The sequence below is a fragment of the Danio aesculapii genome, chromosome 17, assembly GCF_903798145.1.
Source record: "Danio aesculapii chromosome 17, fDanAes4.1, whole genome shotgun sequence".
NCBI lineage: Eukaryota > Metazoa > Chordata > Actinopteri > Cypriniformes > Danionidae > Danio > Danio aesculapii.
In genome coordinates, this window is record NC_079451.1 from 29315038 (window position 1) to 29338952 (window position 23915).

Here is a 23915-nt window from a genome sequence, read left to right on the forward strand (position 1 = left end):
ATATTGAATATGCAGATAAATTTTAAATATTAACAACAGTTTTTCCAGGGGCATTTTCCAACAAACTTACAAAAACATTTATACTCAAAAAGAGTTGGCTCTGGAAATGTGTGCAATACATTGCAAATATAAATAAATATGTATTTTTTAACCTGTGATTCTCCATTCTCAATCTCAACTGCTGAAAATGGTCTTATCCTAAGATACACCTTCAGATGTTCCTTCAAGTCTGACGAGTCCTTTAAAAGAAACATTACGGCTCAAACATTTCATTAAAAAAAAAAAACAACACAAAATCATGCATAGTGGGTGCTCAACAAAACATAATTGAAAAAACATGCTACGTAAATGCTTTTTGAATAAATACTTTGAAATTATATATATATATATATATATATATATATATATATATATATATATATATATATATATATATATATATATACACACACACACATCACTGCATTTACTTTTAGTTTTGTGCATAAAGTTATGGCCTGGTTGTCCTCTATTAAGGTAAAGTTGGTTTGATATTCACACGTTCCTTTGTTTTTTAACAATAACAACTTAAATAGCAGAAATAGCATGCAAGAATGACTTCAAAACAACATTATCTGTAATTCATTGACTGTGAACAATGTTGTACTTTCATAGTCATTGGCTGCTAATATGATTTACAGTTTAGAATTATGAAAAAATACCTTTATGAAATTAAATAATTAAGGAGAACGTCCAAATATGCGAATATAAAACCAAATTTAACCCAATTTGTCATCTTACCTGCAAATCTGAACAATCAAATTCTGTGGACAGATTTCTCCTTAGATCTTCTACAACTAATATAGCAGGTCTTGCTGGATCATCTTTTAGCCCTGACTCCATCATCTTAATCTGAAAGAACGCATAAACAAATAAGAAGTCATGAAACGGTATGAGGGGGGAAAAGCCTCAAGTGACAGAAAACAACCCATGGGCAACCTTTAATCGATTCGGATCTTTACCATGCTTTCATATAAAACAACGCATGTTTTTACATTTTCCCGAATGTAATATTTTACGTACAATATCACAGCTTATTAACGTTAAGTTACATAACTTTAAAACATACTTTACAGGCGAAACAACGCAAAAATGGGACATAAAGACCCTCCCAAATGTACAATCGCGGGCGTTCATTGACTAAAACCACAAATATAAACAAGACAGCAAAACATGCTAACTGAAACAAATTCATTTGGTTGACTTACAGAGCTGTCAAATGAAAAAGTGCGTATTTGATTGTTTTGACTTCGCTGTAATGTTTTATTACAGCTGCCTCATCCCCAAACTGTCGCGCGTACTTATTTTCAAATTCTACCAATCGGAAACGAGAGGGCAACGGCAAAGGCTGCTGGGAGCGTGTACTAGTGCGCGTCATAGTGGGGCTCTAAATGCGCAGAAAAGCATTCTGCGCATTTATAGCGCCGTTTTGTTTGAACATTTTTATTCCAGTTCAACTCGCAAAAAGAGATAACAAACATATTACTACATTAAGCCAAAGTACAACGGAGCGCAAACAAATAAGCAGGCAATTAATACATAAAAGACTTGAAACTAATCATGAAAGAAAACGTTGTAGATAAATTATTTAAATTAGAGGTTACACAAACTGGGAATGAAAATGAAAACATTAAGAATGTTAAAAAAAATACACATCACAAATGTTTAAAAGGTTTTTATATACAATTAATTTTATTATAATATTCATTTTTAAAGATGTTGTAACTATCTAAATCAGAGATGGTGACCAAAAAATTGGGGCCCACGGGCCAAAGTTGGCTCATTGTAACCTTTGACCTTTGATTTTATTGCTGAGCTGCAAAGAAAAAAAGAGAGAAGCAGCTAATTAAAATTAAATGTTTCAATTAAATGTTGTAAATAAATCTGTAAATCTTAAAAATGTAAACAGTCAACTCCATTATTCTGTTATAAATTTATTTTACTGTAATAAGTTATAAAGCTATTATAAAGCTATGTTTTCTAGCTATCTTTAAAATGTATTAAATCAATTTGGAAATTACCCATACATGCCAATTATATTTACATCCAGCCCACTAGCCTCAATCAAGTTTGGTTTTTGGCCTTTCATTAGGACAAGTTTGGGCACCCTTGATCTAAATAATTTTTTAAAATGATCTTGGTTGAATGCATTGGGCTTTGGTTTGTGTATTTAGATGTATAAATGTAAAACTAAAGTTACTGTACATATAAAGTCTATTTTTGACATTCATATACAAGACCTATATAATAAGAAGTAAAATAAAGCATTACTGATGCACAAGCATTAATATAAAATACTAATTGGTACACCAAGAAGCACACAGTTATGCATAACAAACCACTTTATTGAAATGAAAGACAGTTTTATTTCATCTTTTAAAAAAATACAAAACACATTATTCAATGTACATTTCATAATGGATGTCCATTTACCCTGTACTAAAGTCTTTCACAAATCCTGTCCAAAATTATAAATCATTTACAATAATGATATCCATCACAATAAACATTCTCAGACCCGCATTCACATTCTGTTCCATTTCTGCACACTTATATAGTTCAGTCTCAAATCTGTCTAGACATTTTCCTGTAAAATCAAACAGTCATGGACATTTTTCAAATACAGTCACAAGAAATTAAATTAATATTAAATCAACATTAAATACACTTAAGAGCACACAAACATGTTGATGTCTTGTGCCACTCCCAGAAGATTAATTTCTCTCAAAAATCAAGTGAGAAAAAACAATATTTACAAATACCCTCATCAATATTTCAGACGCTCCATCGCCAGCAATTAGCGTCATAATTATGTAAATTGCAAAGTACTATTCAATTTTTATTGTTCATCAAGCAAGAAAGAAAGAAAGTAAAAAGGAAAGGACATCTGAAACCCTTCAGTGTATCAAATGTTGAAAAGCTGTTCATCTGACTTTGGTGCTTCACATTCATTAAGATTAGTTAGTATGTTTTTTACACCTTTTTGCCATGACAGCAGAGTCTCCATTGGCGTCTTTCCATCCTGTAAATGACAAAGTATATTCATTAAATATATATATTGCATATAATACTTTATTATAAATATACATATAATAACTTTCACATATTTCAAATGATAATTATACTACTAAAACTTCCAAACAAAACATTAGACAATTATTTCATTGCTCTTATTACCTGCATCGCATTATATTATATTATATTATATTATATTATATTATATTATATTATATTATATTATATTATATTATATTATATTATATTATAGACATGCGGTACAGGTGAATTGGTTAAGCTAAATTGCCCGTAGTGTACGAGTGTGAGTAAGTGTGTATGGATGTTTCCCAGAGATGGGTTGCGGCTGCATAAAACATGTGCTGGATAACTTGGTGGTTCATTCCGCTGTGGTGACCCCGGATTAATAAAGAGACTAAGCCGAAAAGAAAATGAATGACTATTATATTATATTATATTATATTATATTATATTATATTATATTATATTATATTATATTATATTATATTATATTATATTATATAGTTTTGGGCCTAAAACACGATCCTGTAGTGCCTCAAACTGCCTCAAGAGGGTACCATTTAAACTTCAACGTCATCCAGTAAACAGTACGCACCCTGATCAAACTTACATTGTTTTTGGCATTTAGACTGGCTCCGTACATCATCAGCAGTTTAATCATTTTAAATCTGTTTATCCTAACTGCATCATGCATTGGTGAGTCTCCGTCCTACACAAACACAAAATACTAACATTAGATAAGAAACCAATATGTGTTACATTATATTTGTCACTTTTCCCTTAAGAGCTTTGCAGCATTATTTGAGAAAGGAGTTGCAAAAAGAACTCTTACCCTGTCTTTAGCATTTACATCAGCTCCACAATGAATGAGATGCTCAGCACATTCGTAATGTCCCGTCCGAACTGCAACATGGAGTGGAGTGCTGGCTAGCTGGTAACAGAAAGCGCAACAGTCAAACTTAGTCAAAGGTGCCCAGAAGTGCTTGGAAAGGTGCATTTTTATTCGATGTTTGACATAATTTCAACTGAAACATGAAGATAGGGTGGTACATAGAGTAGCTTCTTCCCTTTTAAAAAATCTGAAAAGCTAGAAGAGAAGCGTCTTGAAGGGGGTGTGGCATGTCAGATAGTGAGCCTTTGATTGGTCAAGATTTGATGAGAAACTGAAGTATGAGGTGATGTGAAAAAAAATGTGACAAATTGCAAGCTTTTTTATGTTTATATCAGTTTACAATATTCTAAACATGAATTTTGTCTTGTATTTTGTCTTTAATTTTGTTTTGGAGCACACTAGCTTATAGATGTCCATAAACTAACAATACTCTTACTAACATCTAAAAAAATGGGACATTTAAAAAGGTAAAACTCTCGCTTGACCCACAATGGCAAACTTTAAAATATAAGGAGGATAAATAACAATGTATCATTGTTCGCTGCAAAAACTATTCCTTGAAAGATTTGTGAAAGTCACTATCAGTGTCCATTGACCATCTGGTGTCTCATCCGCTTCCAGGAGCTTCATATCTACCTTGTCTCTGGAGTTGAATTTGGCTCCTTTATTGAGAAGCAGCTCCAGGGCAGGCAGGCTTCCACCTCTGCAGGCCCAGTGCACAGCTGTGGCATCCAGCTACGAATATGTGATGACGATATTGAATCTCAATTTTATAGTATAAAAGAGACGCAAGATAATGTTCTTGTAGCGTTAATGTTACAGTCAAATCAGTCATCTGTGCTACCTTGTCTTTCTGATCCATGGATGCTCCACTCTCCAGGAGCTTCTGCATGATCTCTGTGTGACCTTGTGCACTGGCTTTATGCAGAGCTGAACGCTTAAACTGAGAGAGAGAAAGAGAACAACAAAGACTCAGTGTTGGTGTTACTAATGGATTTAACTGAATTAATGTAGAAAAATAAATGTTACATGGAAAACTTAAACTTAGGGTAGGTTTACAGGGGATTGGTTTACTTAAACCCGGAAAACATTTTTTCTTTGTGTTTTTGAAATCTTTAGTATCAAGTACAGGCAACAATGTTGTCATGATGATCCCGATTTAAAAATGTAAAATAACTAAAACTCAAGCTTAAAAAAAACAAAAATTTCTACAACTATTAAAAAGAAAAAAATAACTAAATAAAATTGCACGAGCAAACACAACAAAATTATATAAAATACAATTTAAAAACATTAAACATAAAATAAATAAGAGATTATTCAAAATACAGTATCGATGAATTAAGGAAGCTTCTCTCTACCATTGAATAAAATAACGTTAGTAAGTTCTCCCATATGTGGGAAGGACACTGACCTGCATGAACATACTATTGTAAGTTTAGTTTTTTATAGTTTTAAAAGCTTGTCAAAGAAAAGTATGTATGGTTTGCTTGTTTGACACATTATTTAAGTAATAGCCTATTTAAATAGCCCTGTATACGCTTGAAATTTCATTCATAATGGTCTTAAAAAGGTCTTAAAATGTCTTAAAGTTGACTTGGTGAAACCTGCAGAAACACTCACATGATCACAGGCATTGGGGTCTCCACCATCTGCTAAATATTTCTCCACAACAGGCAGTTTATTTTCTGTGACAGCTTTGAGAAACAACCCCTGGTCCACTGTTTCAGGCTGAAAAACAATATCACCCAATGATTACATCTCAATTCTGTATATTTCAGGGGTTTAATATGATTTATAATCCATTAGGAAGGGAACACCTCACCAAGATATCAGGCTCTGGCTCTTTCTTTAACATCTGAATCTTCCTTTCCTTTCTCCTCTTTCTCAGTTCCAAAATATTGAAGAGATCTTCCACAGTTTCTAGTTTTAGATGTCCGGATCGGTCAACCTAAGAAGAACAAGACATGATGCTATACCATGTGGAAAATATCAAGCCATGAGCACTTCATTAGTTTCTTGCATTCTTACATTGAGTTTTGGCTTCTGTTCACTTGGTTTGGTCTCATTCTGGGTGATGTCATTCAGGTCCTGTTGTGTGTGAATGCCGTCCTGCTTCTCCTGGATGATGCTGGTTTCATATTCTCCAGCAGCGAACACCTCTGCACAAGCAGTTTCTCCCACCCTTCCCTCACCTCTCTTCCCGGTGACCTGTGATTGGACGAGACACCCATTAGTCTTGGATTTCACATGCGTATGAATGGAAATCAATGGAGCACAAGCAACTGTGTGTCAGCCTTGACCACACTTGAGGTTTGAAGGCTTGAGCAGCTTCCAGTGAAGGAACAACTGTGTAGTTTAAAGCAGATGTAGTTTATATTAGTGATTGCGTAGGTGGGGTGAAGGGAGTGTTCAGCTGTTTGCAGAAACTAAAAAAACGAATCACACATGTTTCAGTGTCATTTCTGTTGTTTAAAATAGAAGGGCAGGCCGGGGTTATTCTAGACATGCTGGATCCTCCCTAATCGCTAACAGTTTTTTTAAAACATCATCACAGAGCTCACTCCTACCATATTTCGCAATTTTTTGTTTGTTTCCTTCATGTATTTTCTCTCTCTTGTATTTCTCACCTTTCTTTACATCTCTTAAAGTGATATCCATTCATTTATTTTCTTTTCAGCTTAGTCCCTTTATTAATCTGCGGTCACCACAGCGGAATGAACCGCCAACTTATCCAGAACATGTTTTACACAGCAGATGCCCTTCTAGCTGCAACCCATCACTGGGAAACATCCATTCACACTCATTTACACACATACACTGCGGACAATTTAGCTTACACAATTCACCTATACCACGTTTTGGACTTGTGAGGTAAACCCATGCAAACACAGGGAGAACATGCAAACTCCACACAGAAACGACAACTGACCCAGCCGAGCCTCGAACCAGCAACCTTCTTGCTGTGAGGCAAACATGCAACCCACTCCGCCACCGTGCAGCCCCTCTTAAAGTGATAGTTCACACAAAAATTTTGTCAGTGCTTACTCACTTAAGAAGATACTCTTAATGTAAATAAAATGTTGCTAACTGATTTACATTGCATTGTGGACGTCAACGATTTTATCGGTTATAAAACTTATATATTTTTTTCTTTAGGTGATATCTATTCTAGCTTTTGGTAAAATTTCTGTAAAATTTCATAAATAGCTTTTTTTTGGACTGTAATTCAGCAATTTAGTTAACATAACTAAATAATGACCCTAATATTTATAGTTTAAAAAATGTGCAACATGAAACAAAATTATTTAGAAAGTAAATGTGACGAAACTCTCTTTAATATATTTATGAAATTATAATGAAGTAAAACATATATTTTGCATTGTTTTATATGTAAAGGCAGGCCAGGGGGTTTCAGGTGGTTCGAAAGACCTATCCCCCACTGACAAAGATCCAGAATTTGCCATTGGTCCAGAATTTTTGCCTTAATTTTCTCATTTGTCCTACTTTGACTGCTATGCCATCATAAATTGTGGAAAAACCCATTAAAGGTTTTAAGACCACGCAGAATATGATGTAAGTGAAGTCAGGTTTTAAATGTTTAAATTTCAAACGGCCAAATTCTGACTGAGGAAAGTTGAATGTGCTGTTTTGATGAGCATCTAAAGCTAATCCAGCTAAAATAGTGCTTAAAATGTTACTAAAAAGATATTTAATCTCGTAATTAAACAGAAAATGAGGTGGATAAGTGCAAAAAAGCCCACTTTTTGAAAAAAAGAACTACCCCTTTTACCAGAGCTACGGGCCTGAAAGGTTTAGGTTAGGTTTGTGTTTTAATACAAATATATGTATATATTAACTACAGAATTTTGTCTGATGTCCCCATACTAAAAAATAGGCTATTTACTAATTTTGTTAAATTTTATCAAGAGAAGTGGGTGCAAACAATTTATATTGGCTAGATTTAAACAAACGAATTAAATTTAGTAATGTTCAACTTAATTTGTTTGTTAAATTCAACCCATATAAATAGTTTGCAACCACTTACATTAAAAAAAGTAAATCCAATGAATTTCTTTGTAAAAACATGTCAATAGCCCACTACAGTAGTTTTTGCATCTGTGCATTTTGCACAAAAACGAACCCAATAAATCTTAAAGAGAGTTTATAACATGTCAACATTCAGATGAGACTCCCAGAAAGCACTGCAAGCATCAGCACAAAACTTACCAGCTCTTCAACACGCAGCAGCCCCATGTCTATGATCAGGAGTTTGTCTTCAGCTCTCTACTGTCTGTGTGTGTGTGGTTTTTTTTTTTTTTTTTTTTTGCTGTTAGGTTGTCAGTGATGAGAGATGCAGTCCTCTTTTTCTCTGTAGTTAATTAGAGTCCCCAAGTGATCGGTGTTGCCTGCTCAGCTGCCTGATGATCTGTGCAGCTCCTCTCCATCACCTCCTGTATATATAGCCAGTTCCAGCCTCTGGCGCGCATTGAAAAAACGGATCATAATCCTTTACTTTCTCTCTCCTTATCTGACCGCCCACAAATTCCAACAGCGCGAGACACCTTTATTCATCTTTCCTGAGCCTCCACTTTTTCCTGCGCGCGATGACTGCACGAGGCTGGAACGCGCGGCTTCTGTTCCGGTCTCGACGCCGCTGCTCGCCTCGCGCTCGCTGACCAGCAGCAGCAGACACGCGGGTGGGCGACAGGTGCTCGACTGCATGACTGCACGGGCTATTTTGTGCGTGAGAAAAGCGATAAAGAAGTGTGAGTGGCCATTTTGCCAATTATAGAACGGGGGCTAGTTTTCAGGCCCACTGAAAAGAAGAATTTGTCGGGGTATGTGTGCTTTATGCTGAATAATACATTGAAAATCTCATGTCTCATGAACAACCATTAACATCCTTTAACCTTTTAGATTAATATGTTCTTCACACTATGGAAAAACTATGGTTCATTCTATGGTTGTATTCATCAGGGGTCAGTAGGCACAGTGGAATGAACCGACAGCTTATCCAGCATATGTTTTACACAGCGGATGCCCTTCCAGCTGCAACCCAGTACTGGGAAACACCCATACACACTCATTCACACACCCATACACTCTGGCCAATTTAGTTCATTCAATTCACCTATAATGCATGTCTTTGGACTGAGGGGGAAACCGGAGCACCAGAAACCCACATGAAAGTGGGGAGAGCATACAAACTGCACACAGAAATGCAAACTGATGGTCGGTGCCAGTGGTGTAGTGGTTAGTGCGTTGACACATGTTCTCCGGTGCTCACGGGTGGCCCGAGTTCGATTCCAACCTTGTGGTCCTATGCCGATCCTTCCCCTCTCACTGCTTCCCACACTTTCCTGTCATTACTCTCTACTGTCCTATCAATTAAAGGCTCGAACCAACGACCTTCTGGCTGTGAGGCAACCGTGCTACCCACCGCGTCACCCCAAATTTTTTATTATTAAATTAATTTTATGGCCTGCTTTTGATGCTTCACACCTTTTAATTGCTCGTTTTTGTTTCAAGAATAAGCTGCAAAATTTAAAATAAAAGTTACTTAAAATAAAAATGTTTTCTCCATTTAAAAACAATACAGCAGTGAAAGATGTCTTCACTTACATCTGATTATGTTTTCTTGCACAACTGGATGTTGGACTCATGAAAAAGAATAGTTTGCATTGGCCAAAACTGATCAACTGAAGTCACACTGATGTATGACAGGCAACAGATGTTTCGGCATGGATCTAAAACCTTTTCAATAGGTTATTTCCACAAATTATGATGGTGTAGCAGTTGAAATATGACAAATGAGCTCATGTATGGGACAAATTCTGGACTGTTGTCATTGAGGGGTGAATCTTTCAAACCACCCCAACCCCCAATGGCTACGGGCATCATAATGCACCTCCACATCCTAATAAAACGTATATTTTTTACAGTGTTCACTTGTAGTGCAACCGATATATTTGCTTGCACAGAACATTACAGTAAACTCACAACAGAGCACAGTATGCATACTATTTAATTGTATTTACATTTACAAAGACTATATATAAGGACATTTATTCATCTGTTACTCTCTATTTTCATGTCTGTTTTAGTCTTCTCATCACCAAGTGCCCTTTAGCAAATGCTTCTTGTGAAGAACTCAAGAGATGTTAACACTCACTATATTTAATGACCATTTAAATTCAAGTCTCCATTGTAACATATGTTCAGAAATAACACGTCAGTCTGTCAAGTTGCGCAAGTCCAGCATGAGCACGACAGGTATGGAATGAATGAACATGCTTTCACATGACAATGCCGTCTGATGACAGTCAGCAACACAGGCTTTTAATAGCCTCACAGTAATCACAGGTCTGAGACACATATCCACCTCTTATGGACAGAGAGCGATATGTACAGATAAATGTGAGCTGATGTCATCTGTCAACGGCTGTTTTTGCAGGTGTATGTGTGTATTTGCAAGGCGCTCATGTCCTTCAGACTTGAGTTGAACAGGTGCCGGACTGCATAGAGGAGTGATCACTCATACGATCAGTTTCTGATACGTCTGAGGTTTACTGTAAAGATTGAAGCGCTCAACCAGTCTATCTGTTGCACATCTAAATCAATCACAAGTTGATTGGCCTTATAAGGAGACACTTAAGCCATGGTGTAGATCTATATCTGAGAGTTACCAAAGGTCATGAGTCTCAAGACGAAGACAGCGTGATTAATGAGAACAGATTTCAGTAAATTTTTTTCAGTACACAGTGTTTTTCTTAAGGACACAAAGTATAAATTCTCTTGATATTTTTATTTACAATATATTTTCTTTATATAAATATATTACTTGATATATTTATATCAACATGATATATAGCGATTCCGTCAAGTGGAAGACAATAGATGGATGTATGTCTATATGTGTTTTTTTGGGTCGGTGTTGTACTAAATAATTCTTGTTTGGACATTAAACTGATTCCACTGGTGACTAAACGCTATTTGAACTCTACATTAGGAGCCACAAAACATTAAGTGGACACAAAATATAAACCAAAGACCAAACCAAAAGCCTGTTAAAACCAAACCAAAAGTCTGTTATTCACCTCTTCTTCAAACATATTTTGAGAATTTTTAATCCAAATAATCAATGGAAACTAAAATGGTTGGATTACCAAAATATTGAAATATTGGTACATTTACAGAACACCTTTTTTAAATCTAAAAACGATGTTGGTATCTCAACGTGTACTACAAAAATGTGTGTTCTGTGAAAAAAAGTGACATCATGTGTACGTGTACTAAGCGTTGGCAAGTTAGTAAGCACAGTGACAAATTGAAATCGCATGTCATTTGGCAGTTTTTTTTTTGGATCAAGGTTAACAGTCATAAAGATTTAGAATGACCTAATGTTGAGTAAAATATGACAGAATTTCAGGGTTTGGGGTGAACAATCACTCTAATATATATTAGTATAGCATATTTCTTCTTAACCAATAAAATATTTATAATTTTAAATAAACTAATAGCATTATACAATTTTCTTACCTTACATGGTCAAGGATAGCATTTCATGGCATCAAGAAACATCAGGTGACCCTAGCATATATATAGACAGATAAAATAAATGAAAAATATTTTTTTAAATCTTAGTTTCAATAAAATTCAAAGTTTACAATTTAATAATAAAATTCCAGTTGTTATTATTAGCTATTATTATTATTATATACACAGTTGAAGTCAGAATTATTAAACCCCCTGAATTATTAGTCCCCCCTGTTTATTTTTTTCCCCAATTTCTTTTTAACAGAGAGAAGATTTTTTCAACACATTTCTAAACATAATAGTTATATAATACAGATATATAGATAGATAAAATAAGTCAGAATTGAAGTTGAAGTCTGAATTATTATCCCCCCTTTGAATTTCTTTTTCTTTTTTCAATATTTCCCAAATGATGTTTAACGGAGCAAGGAAAATTTCACAGTATGTCTGATAATATATTTTCTTTTGGAGAAAGTCTTATTTGTTTTATTTCAGCTAGAATAAAAGCAGTTTCTAATTTTTTAAAAGCCATTTTAAGGTCAAAATTATTAGCCCCTTTAAGATATATTTTCTTTTCGATAGTCTACAGACCAAACCATCGTTACACAATAACTTGTCTAATTACCCTAACCTGCCTAGTTAACCTAATTAACTTAGTTAAGCCTTTAAATGCCACATTAAGCTGTATGAAAAATATCTAGTAAAATATTATTTACTGTCATCATGGGAAAGATAAAATAAATCAGTTATTAGAAATGAGTTATTAAAACTATTATGTTTAGAAATAGAAATAGAATCTACTCTCCGTTAAACAGAAAATGGGGAAAAAAATAAACAGGAAGGCTAATAATTCAGGGAAGCTAATAATTCTGACTTCAACTGTATATATATATATATATATATATATATATATATATATATATATATATATATATATATATATATATATATATAGGGGCTTATAATATTGACCTTAAAATAAAAAATTTTAAATTAAAAACTGCTTTTATTCCAGCTGAAATAAAACAAATAAGACTTTCTCCAGAAGAAAAAAATAATATAGGAAATACTGTAAAATACATTTAAAATTAACATTGGATTGCTTTAATGTAGTGAGCCAGCACAAAAGTAACACATCAGCTTAAGATGTTTTACAGTAGCTCTCTGCAGGGTGTGGGGCAGTAGCCCCTGAAATATGACACTTATGCCTATTAATAGTAATATGAATCCAGTGATGGTGTTATTTTTTTTATAGAACACCTTATACACTGCTAACAACTCATACTTTAGTTAAATTTAACTGCATCAACATTTGTCCCATAAACAGGGGCGAACTTAGTGATTTGGGGGCCCTAAGCAATTCCAGTTATGAGGCATCATTGAAACTATAGATATTTTTTTTCTCTGTAGATTCTGCTTTTTTCGTGTTAAAATATATTTTAAGTTAAACTTTTATCTTCTTAATGTATAATTAAAATTCACAAATAAAAACAAGTTCAATAATATGTACATAGTTAATTAGCCATACTTGTGATTAGATTTTAATATTTGCATGTGCAGTATGGATGGAACGTTCTATTATTCATGGGGGATCCAAGAAAATAAGTAATGACGTTAAAATCTTATTGGTTATAGACAGATTTTACAACCTATAATAGAAAATGTATAAAGGAGCTACAGTTGAAGTCAGAATTATTAGCCCCCCTTTAAATTTTTTTTCTTTTTAAAATATTTCTCCAATGATGTTTAACAGAGCAAAGAAATTTTCATAGTATGTCTGATAATATCTTTTCTTCTGGAGAAAGTCTTATTTGTTTTATTTCAGCTAGAATAAAAGCAGTTTTTAATTTTTTAAACACCATTATAAGGTCAAAATTATTGACCCCTTTAAGCTATATATTTATTCGATTGTCTGCAGAACAAACCATCATTACACAATAACTTGCCTAATTACCCTAACCTGCCTAGTTAACCTCATTAACCTAGTTAAGCCTTTAAATGTCACTTTAAGCTGTATAGAAGTGTCTTAAAAATATTTAGTCAAATATAATTTACTGTCATCATGGCAAAGATAAAATAAATGAGTTATTAGAAATGAGTTATTAAAACTATTATATTTAGAAATGTGTTGGAAAAATCATCTCAACATTAAGTAGAAATTGGGGAAAAAAATAAAAAACTAATTTCTAATAACTGATTTATTTTATCTTTGCCATGATGATAATAAATAATATTTTACTAGATATTTTTCAAGACACTTTTACACAGCTTAAAGTGACATTTAAAGGCTTTATTAGGTTAATTAGGTTAACTAGGCAAGTTAGGGTAATTAGGCAAGTTATTGTATAACGATGGTTTGTTCTGTAGACTATTGAAAAAAAATATAGCTTAAAGGGGCTAATAATTGTGACTTAAAAATGCATTTTACAAAAATTACAAGCTGCTTTTATTAATATTTTATTAAGGTTTTCACCAGAAGAAAAATATTATCAGACATACTGTGAAAAATTCCTTGCTCTGTTAAACATCATTTGAGAAATATTAAAAAAAAGAAAAAACATTCAAAGGGGGGCTAACAATTATGATCTCAACTGTATCTTCCAGTTCAGTCAGAAGTAAACAGTGATAAATCACAGCATCTTTTACCTCTGAAATTCAGAATCAAGCTGCATGATTTTTTAAAAATCAACTCCACCTTCTGAATCTCTCTTTAAGTTATACTGTATCTGTTAATCACATTTTTAATGGCGTAACCTCAAGTTTTCATTCAAGATTGCACACATGGTTGTACATGTCTTTATATTGACATGCGTGAGGTTTAGTTAAATGTAGCCATTGTGGGTGTCTTAATAAGGGTTATTTACAGGGTGTTACCAAGTGTACTTGTGTCAGTATCATTGAAGGCCTGTAGGGATTGGGAGTTGTAACCCACTAACCTTGGCAAAAGGGCTTCTCTGGCAAGTGACTGTGCATGCACAATCAACAGCTGTTCTAGTTGCTATTGAAGTAGTGATGGTTTTTAATTTTAATATACACAGGAAACACTGCCCAATGATTTATACAAACAACCCAGTATTCCCTGACCACACAAAGACATGCTTGATATAATGAAGAAACATGCATGTATAAATTAAATGAACAACATCAGAAACCAGTTGTCTGTTCTGCTGAAATAAAATAAAATCCCAGCGCAAATGGAATCGAATCTATTCCAGAAGCCAGCCCCAAACTGAAATGGGGGGGGGAGGGGGGGGGGGGGGGGTCAGGGGGGGGTGGGTGAGGGGGGCAGGCTGTAGTGGAGATGGTTATAGGGTTAGTAGAACAGCAGCAAATCAAGCGTGCAAATGTGGAATCATGTTCTCACAATGGCAGAGGCTTGGAATGCTACATGGATTCGGAAGTGCTGTGAAGTTTTGGAGATTTAAGAAGCTCCAGTTATGCGAGTTGTATGTCCTCAGCTGTGGCCATATGGCTCATGTGTTGTTTTAAGATGAATTATCTTCCCCCCTATGACAGATCACGTGTCTACAACTCACATATATTTTCTCTTCACTCGATCATTCCGAAAATATGTGGAGAACGTCTCTGACATGATGTCATGTTTTACTGATAACAATACGTCTATTTGAATGCTTTCAGATTTAGATATATTTGTATGTACATTAAGGTTGAATGAAGTAAATAAATCAGGGGAAAACATCAAGATCACACACTTCCTCACTGTAAAACCCAACAGTTAACTTTATCAAATGAAATGAGTGTAGTTAACTCAAAATTGACTGAAAGTTAATTCTACTCATTTGTGAAGAGTTTTGAACTCAGTGTTGAAGGTAATGAGTTAATTAATTACGTCATTACTTCAACTTATATGGAGTAAGTTCACAGTACTCATATAGATTAGTTTTTTTAAATGGTGTGTTGCAATCGGTTTGAGTTGCCCTAACTTATTGGGTTTTACAGTACTCATTTGGTCTCTTAATTTATTGGTTTTTACTGTGCTCAAATTTCTTTGTTTACTCAAGTGGATTAAGTTCACAGTAATCATTAGGATTAGTTTTTTAACTTAAATGGTTTGTTGCAATCGGTTTCCTCAAATGGTTTGAGTTACCTTAACTTTTTGGGTTTTACAGTGTTGGATTCAGTGGTCTATTAGGATATTCTGTTGTTAGACACTCAATATATTATTTTATACACCCTTGATATATATATATTTTAAATTACAGTAAGATGTTTTTGTCAAGGGCGACACAGTGGCGCAGTAGGTAGTGCTGTTGCCTCACAGCAAGAAGGTCGCTGGTTCGAGCCTCGGCTGGGTCAGTTGGCGTTTCTGTGTGGAGTTTATGTTCTTCCTGCGTTCGTGTGGGTTTCCTCTGGGTGCTCCGGTTTCCCCCACAGTCCAAAGACATGTGGTACAGGTGAACTAGGTAGGCTAAATTGTCCGTAGTGTATGGGTTGCAAAGATGGATTGCAGCTGGAAGGGCATCCGCTGCGTAAAACATATGCTGGATAAGTTGGGGGTTCCTTCCGCTGTGGGGACTCCGGATTAATAAAGGGACTAAGCCAAAAAAGTAAATGAATGAATGTTTTTGTCAAATGCTCATCTCAAACAGCTTTTTTGCATGCAAAAAAAAACATACAATACTAATACTAAAGTCAAATATAAAGAAGGCACTTATTCACACAAATACTAAACAACATTATTGTAACCCACATAAAATGTAATGCAACAAATGTTGTTTAGCAATATTTATTAGCAGTAACATAAAAAGCTAATGTACTCAATGGATGAGATAGAAAAGAAATAAAATGGAAAAAAAAGTCCTGCAGGGAATTCTGGGAATTTATGGTTCTCCACCAAATAACTCCAATAGCATCTGTCTGCGGACTGCAAGAGAGAGGGCATAACATGAAAGGGGTGTAATTTGTAGTAGAGACATAACTTGAAGTTATTGAGATCCCATTGACCCATGCGAGATGTCACAAATTCCATGAAATCATGCTTTCCGGAGAACATTTTCAGCAAATGTTCAGCAAATTTCATTTATTATTAAATTAATTTACAATAATTTAGCCTACCCAAGTCACCTGTAGCGCATGTCTTTTGACTGTGGGGGAAACCTGAGCACCCGGAGGAAACCCACGCGATCGCAGGGAGAACATGCAAACTCCAGCTAGAACTAGCTACCTCTTACTGCGACACTGCGTCACCCACTTTCTTGTCTCTTCTACATTAAATGTAGTTGATATAAACATACTGAAATGCTGAGGTTATTCTTCAGCGTGATACTTGACCATACAAGAATATTATAGTGATATTTAAGCCAGATAATTACTTAGCAGAATTACTGCTCATAAAATGTGTCAGAGGGTATTTCATTAACTATGATACATATCTGGGCTGGGTTTGAGTATTGCAACTTCTATAAATCTATAACACACAATTTCCAATTCATATGGATAATTATATATTTAGGCCAGACAAATATTTCTTTTCATGAGATCTAGCAGAGCTAAAAGTCTCTTCAAAATATGATTTTTTTTGACCAGTTTAAGCTGAATAAGTTGAACAAATAGAGGTTCAACAAAAGCACACAATTGATTAAAAATCTTGGAGCACACAATAGATCTGTCTGTAAAGTTTTAGTAGTTATTGTTAAAAAAATAAGTAACTGGAGAATATTAAAGAGACAGTTCACCCTCAAAACCACATTTACTCACAGTTTACTGCAGCTGATTCGAATGTTATTACTCGATTGGGCGTTATCAGTGGTTATCAGCTGATAGCTACTGGTAAGCTCAGAAGGCTGTTATCATCCATCCACATGGTTAATCAGCTATAGATCGCCTAAGGCTGCGACCAGAAGTTAACGAGAATTATATTTATATTATTTATTAAATTTACCATTAATTGAATTTTATTAACGTCTACCCCAACCCAACCCTATACCCGTCACAGTATTGTAAAAACAGATCTGGAGTCTTCTCTATTAGTGTAGTTGATTAACCATGAGAATTATTTATACTATTTATTAAATTTCCCAATAATTGTATTTTATTGATCCCTCAAACCCAACCGTCACAGTAATTTAAAACAGATCTGATTATATAGCTGATTAAGCATGTGGATGGATGATTACAGCCTTATGACCCTACCAGTAGGTGCAGAAGGCCCATATCTATCAGCTGATAACCACTTATTACACCCATTCAATCGGGTGATAACATTCAAAGCAGGTGCTTACTCACACACACACAAGCGATTCCATACCTTCAGGACTTTCTATTCTGTTTAAAACAAAACAACATATTTTGCAGAATGTTGGAAACCGGTAACCATTAACATCCATTGTAGGAAAAATACTTTAAGTCAATGGTAACAGTTAAAGAAACTCAAGCAGGTGATATCTTAAGGCTTTTCTCTTAAAGGAAGTTTTTACCTATAAGAAACTGAACTGTTGTGCTTTGTAGTAGTCTATTAGTGTGTGTTAAAGCACTGAATATACAGATGCATAATTACATTATATTCAAGACATTAATGTTATGGTTATTCAACAACATTTAAATGCTTGCTATGAATAGTCAAGTGTTAAAGAATAAATACCTGTTTGAAGCTCTGTAGGATCAGTTGGTTTTCTAACAGAGACCCAATTTTGAGAGAAGACCCAATTTTACTCAACATATTCTACGATGTATGCTAATTTCTGATTTAGCACCCCTTGCGACAGAGCTGAGAGTGCAGCGTGTACTTGTACTGGTTAATGAGTTGCACCCCCCCTTCCCTCCATTGACACATTTAATGACTTTTAAGAAGGTTAATGGTTCTAGGATTGAACTAAATAGGTCAAACTGAAATCTAGCTAACACTGGAGGTGAATTTAGTCAGAAAATATACTGTAGGTCTGTTTATTGGCAATAATCAAGGCATTTTAAGATTGTTTGGATCTGCATATGGTTTGTGAAAAACCACACTGCCTTTTTTGTGTGTTTGTAAACTCTAAAACAGCCATGAACACAAGAGGGAATAGGGATTAAAGTAGACACTCCGGTATGAACATTTGGTTTCGAGATTTAAGATTTTATTTTTACGACCTTTCTTGCTGCTGCTGAAGTGATATAAATTACATGGACAGAACACATACACACACACACACATCGGCTGTGTATTGTGTTTCCCTCCTTTGTGCTGAATTTGATCACTCTTTCACATACAGTCATAATGTGATGATCACCTGGGTCTCAGGTTCTTCTCATAGCTGTTCACTTTTTGCTGAATTGACTCTTTTTAATTCTGTGTTTTGACTTGTGAATATGTTGTCTGGTGTTATACAAGCAGCGTTTATTAGCTACTGCTTTCACTGTCTTTACGTTCTTCTCTTTTACTCATCTGTTTCCTGTCATCACAATCAGTGGGAGGTGAAGAGTTCATTGTTCATTTCTTTTAGTGAAAGCAACAGAATCTTATCTGCTTGTGTGAGAGGATGAGAGCGAGAGGAAGAGAAAAAAATAAGTGCGGAGCAAGACAGAGGGTGGAACAAAAGAGTTCAAAGAAGTTTAAACAGCAGAATATTTTAATTAATATACACTCGCCGGCCACTTTGTTAGGTACACCTTTCTCGTACCAGGTTGGACCCCCTTTTGCCTTCAGAACTATCTTAATCCTTTGTGGCATTGATTTAACAAGGTACTGGAAATATTCCTCAGAGATTTTACTCCATATTGACATGATAGCATCACGCAGTTGCTGCAGATTTGTCAGCTGCACATCCATGATGTGAATCTCCCATTTCACCACATCCCAAAAGTGCTCTATTGGATTGAGTTCTGGTGACTGTGGAGGCCATTTGAGTACAGTTAAATCATTGTCATGTTTAAGAAACCAGTCTGAGATGATTCACCCTTTATGACATGGCACGTTATCCTGCTGGAAGTAGCTATCAGAAGATGGGTACAATGTGGTCATAAAGGGATGGACATGGTCAGCAACAATACTCAGGTAGGCTGTGGCGTTAACACGATGCTCAATTGTCACTAATGGTCCCAAAGTGTGCCAAGCAAATATCCTTCACATCATTACAACACCACCACCAGCCTGAACCGTTAATACAAGGCAGGATGGATCCATGCTTTCATGTTGTTGACGGCAAATTCTGACCCTACCATCCGAATGTCGCAGCAGAAATTGAGACTCATCAGACCAGACAAGGTTTTTCCAATCTTCTATTGTCCAATTTTGGTGAGCTTGTGCTAATTGTAGCCTCAGTTTCCTGTTCTTAGCTGATAGGAGTGGCATCCGGTGTGGTCTTCTGCTGCTGTAGCCCATCTGCCTCAAGGTTGGACATGTTGTGTGTTCAGAGATGCTTTTCTGCAGACCTCGGTTATAATAAGTGGCAATTTAAGTTACTGTTGCTTTTCTATCAGCTGGAACCAGTCTGGCCATTTTCCTCAGACCTCTGGCATCAACAAGGCATTTGGATATATATATATATATTTTTTTTTTAATCATTCTCTGTAAACGCTAGAGATGGTTGTGTGTGAAAATCCCATCAGATCAGCAATAATGAAATACTGAAATACTCAGACCAGCCCATCTGGCACCAACAACCATGCCACGTTCAAAGTCACTAAAATCACCTTTCTTCCCCATTCTGATGCTCGGTTTGACCATGTTAACAAGCAGTTGGACAGGTGTACTTAATAAAGTGGCCGGTGAGTGTATTTAAATGGTCTGTGCAATGTTAATGATTCAGTTATTCTCCTTTTTAGATTACTAGAATAGATTTTATTTCCTACTTAAATAGCATGACAGAAATGTTGCAACTGCATTATCAAAACTTGGTGACAGGTTTCACTTTTTATGGTCTTTAAGTTAATAAATTATTGAAATATAATTTACAGTTTGTTTGTTTGATTGTAACATGTTATTTTTATTAGTTTTTCTTGCTTTCTTTTGCTTTGCCTATGGATTTGATTTTGTTGTTATACAATCAACAACATAAATCATGTCAATTATATTGTGAACCACACTTTTGATTTTATTGGATAAAGCAATGTTAAACCATGTATGAACTTAATAATAGTTATTAAGAAGCTGTAAATACTTTTTCTTCATATCTTCATCTTATCCAGTGAATTTCCTTAAAGGAATAATTCACCCAAAAAGAAAAATTACCTCATAATGTTTTCATTAAAATATCCAAAAACCACTATAAGAGTGTCATTTATTTTGTAGACTTGTGTACTTATATTATCAAAATTTGTCAGGGAACGTTCAAATCCAGAAAAATAAACAATATTAACTAGTAACCAGAGGCAGATTTAACCAATAAGCGAGGTACGCAGCCCCATAAATATCTAGAAGTAAAAATTATACCTATATAGCATCATTTTCTACCTTTTTTGTATGGTGAGAGTTAAAGATATTTTGAAATACAGTTTTATTCATTCATTCATTCATTCATTTTCATTTCGGCTTAGTCCCTTTATTAATCTAGAGTCGCCACAGCGGAATGAACCACCAACTTTTTCAGCATTTGTTTTACACAGTGGATGCCCTTCCAGCTGCGACCCATCTCTGGGAAACATCCATCCACACTCATTCACACTCATACACTATGGACAATTTAGCCTACCCAATTCATCTGTTCCGCATGTCTTTGGACTTGTGGGTAAAACCGGAGCACAGGGAGGAAACTCACACGAACGCGGGGAGAACATGCAAACTCCAGCTAGAACCAGCTACCTTCTTGCTGTGAGGCGACAGCACTACTTACTGCACCACTGTGTCGCCCTGAAATACAATTTTACCGTAATTAAATATTATTTAATATACAGTTGAATATAATATTATTATAATAATGCTATGTTATGTAATAATAATAATAATATTACAAAATAAAATGTCCATCATGGAGCAGTCCATGTAAATTATAAAAATATATATTTATTATTTTTAGTTGTAAATTAATTTTAAGAAACTAATCATTTAAAATGTAGAGCTTGCATTAATTCAAAATGTTAAAAAGAAGATTGAGTGATATTAAAAAACAGCAATATAAATAAAAATTAAATAAAAATAGAATAGGTGCATTTCAAGACTTGGGCCCTGTGGCTGGAATTGCTTAGGGCCCTAAAATCAATAAATCCGCCCCTGCTAGTGACATGGAAGGTGTCCTGTGTCAGCATGCTGATTACCAAAATTAAAAAACATGTTTACAGATATTAAATATTTTCTATAGGAATCCATAAATATTGTTTGACTGAATGACTGATTGATTGATACTTTACACATTCCTCATCATGACAGTTTAGCTTAGACAAGAAAACAAGCAGCTCCTTGTCAACAGCTGTCAGGCTGACTCTAGCAAACTCAAGCTTTACACTGTTAGTGAGACCCGTCTCTGCTGCTGGAGCAGCGTATCAGTGAATGCTTTGAAGTTAGTCTTAAAAAATTTTTATTTGCACGTGAATAACTCCCGCTCTCTGAGTTGTACACATTAAATGCCTTTGATATGACAGCTGATCACTTCCCTTGTTATTTTCCAACATCTCCCTGTTTTCATGTTTTGTTTCCTTGGTTTTTCTATAAATAGTGTTGAACGGCAAGTGAAATTGTTCGGATTTGAAGGACAGTCAAAGGTGTAAAAAGAAAATCTCTTTCTTGTGTTTTATAGGCTGTCAGATGCAAACATTTCAGCCGTGTATGCATAAAAAGAATGAAAGGAATATCGAATATTGTCCTGGAACTGTCTGTGGATGCTCACTCATCATTTTAGTATTGTAAAAATGTGTTTATAGACTGTACAAAATAAAGACATGATAAATCTCAGTGCATGAGGGAGCTGATGTGTCTTTGTTGAGGAGGTGGATGTGGGGTCAAAGGGCACTGCTCTGATGTTCTGTTGCTATCAATATATACACCAGTGGAGAGTGTTTACATTATTCAAAGCTTCAACACAGATGTGTATCTCATTAAGAAATGTACATGTTTCACCATTCACCCATCAGAGCATGTGCTCTCACCCACACATACTGTACAAAACCAGAAGATTCACCCACACACTTATAGGAGGGAAAAGTTCAAGAGCCCTTTGGTACAAGTATAGGGTATGATCTTGTATAATATAGAAAATAGTTAGTAAAGGTTTCCAGCCTCTTAAACTGGATTAGAGTGCATGAGCAGAAACTGAGGTGATAGTGGTCACACTGCAGGGAGGCTGTCTCAATATCAGTCTGTAAAAAGCGATTAAGTCCATGACAAAAAATATAAATAAATGACTTTGGTCACCTAACAAAGATTGTAGTGTTTTTTAAATGTTTCTCTTGATTTTTCCTTTTTATTAAAATTATATTTACTATTTGCCCCAACATATTACTTTGGGTGTAGTCATTTTTAAAGTTTTTAAAAAGGTCTTTGTTAGATTTGTTCCAGTTTGTAGTTTTGGTTTTGTACTGACTGTTCTAACAAATATGCACAAATATATTATTGTAAAGCATCATATAGACAAAATTTATGTTAAATAGACTTGTGAGGGGTGTACAAAACAATCTGGTTTGTAAGCAACAATAACAAAAATAAAATTAAATAAATGAATAAAATAAAATAAAATAAAATAAATAAATATAAATGTGACCCTGACCCTGATCTGAACTATGCCCATTCCTTTTCAGCCTTACCTGAATTTAAAATAAGGGGGTTAATGTCAAAAGTAGTTTTGGTTTTGGTACTGACTGATCTAATATGCACAGATATATTATTGTAAAGCATCCATTGAAAATATTCATGTTAAACAGATTTGTGAGTGGTGCACTCATTTATGCTGAGCACTGTATGCATTGTATGCCCTTGAAGATTTTTGTTCTTCAAAACTTGTGGTTTACAAAAACTTTTGTGGTTTACAATAATAACAAACTGTGAGCTTTATTATAGTCTTGCTATCAGTATATGTTGTTACAGCCTTGTGTTTTTTTTCTTGCCAAAAAGCAATCTGGTTCTGGTTTACAAAAATAAAACAAAATGAAATAAATAAAGAACTAAATAACTAACTAAATAACTAAATAACTAAATAAATAAATAAATAAATAATATAAAATAAACGAATAAATAATAAACGAGACCCTGATCTCAACTATTCATATTCCCTTTCAGCCTCACCTGAATTTAAGGGGGTTAAAACGTCAAAATTAGCGTGTCTGCCTTTACAGAATTTATAATATATAAGAATATAAGAAACTAAATACTGTTTCATTCCCATTCAGTTCTGTCCCAAAGACTTTTAGAGTTTCTCTTAATAATAATAATAGCAATGTTATAAAGTGTTCGCTCCCTCCCGTGGTCTCGATCCACGGCTCCGCGTAAACAAGCGCGTGAGTCCCCCGCCCCTCCTCTGCGCGAGCGAGTGAGCGAGCGAGC

At 34.8% G+C, this 23915-nt stretch overlaps 2 protein-coding genes across 3 annotated transcripts in view; both read right to left on the reverse strand.

Moving 5' to 3' along the window:
- kif20ba (kinesin family member 20Ba) overlaps window positions 1-1342 on the reverse strand; it is a 41857-nt gene extending 40515 nt beyond the window's left edge. For both annotated transcript variants that reach the window (XM_056477329.1, XM_056477328.1), the window contains exons 1-3: window positions 1248-1342; window positions 781-891; window positions 153-239 (exon numbers count right to left, since the gene is read on the reverse strand). In XM_056477329.1, coding sequence (XP_056333304.1) covers window positions 153-239; window positions 781-885 — 192 coding nt within the window. In that variant the 5' untranslated portion in view covers window positions 886-891; window positions 1248-1342. The remainder of the gene's footprint in view (window positions 1-152; window positions 240-780; window positions 892-1247) is intronic.
- Window positions 1343-2382: 1040 nt separating this feature from the next.
- ankrd1a (ankyrin repeat domain 1a (cardiac muscle)) lies at window positions 2383-8588 on the reverse strand. Its single transcript, XM_056476913.1, has 9 exons — window positions 8198-8588; window positions 5999-6178; window positions 5793-5918; window positions 5591-5698; window positions 4812-4910; window positions 4604-4702; window positions 3908-4006; window positions 3686-3784; window positions 2383-3061 (listed from the first exon to the last, which is right to left on the reverse strand). The coding sequence occupies exons 1-9, from the start codon at window positions 8222-8224 to the stop codon at window positions 2945-2947; spliced, it is 954 nt and encodes a 317-aa protein (XP_056332888.1). The 5' UTR covers window positions 8225-8588; the 3' UTR covers window positions 2383-2944.
- Between the last annotated feature and the right edge of the window lie 15327 nt (window positions 8589-23915).

What these genes read in the sequence shown, in the direction of transcription:
- ankrd1a (XM_056476913.1), bottom strand. Translation starts at nt 8,224, where the DNA reads ATGGGGCTGCTGCGTGTTGAAGAGCTG. An exon ending in ATGTAAATGCTAAAGACAGG is followed by an intron (nt 3,785 to 3,907) that starts GTAAGAGTTCTT and finishes GTGTTTGTGTAG; the next exon opens with GACGGAGACTCACCAATGCA. An exon ending in GTCTAAATGCCAAAAACAAT is followed by an intron (nt 3,062 to 3,685) that starts GTAAGTTTGATC and finishes TGTCATTTACAG; the next exon opens with GATGGAAAGACGCCAATGGA.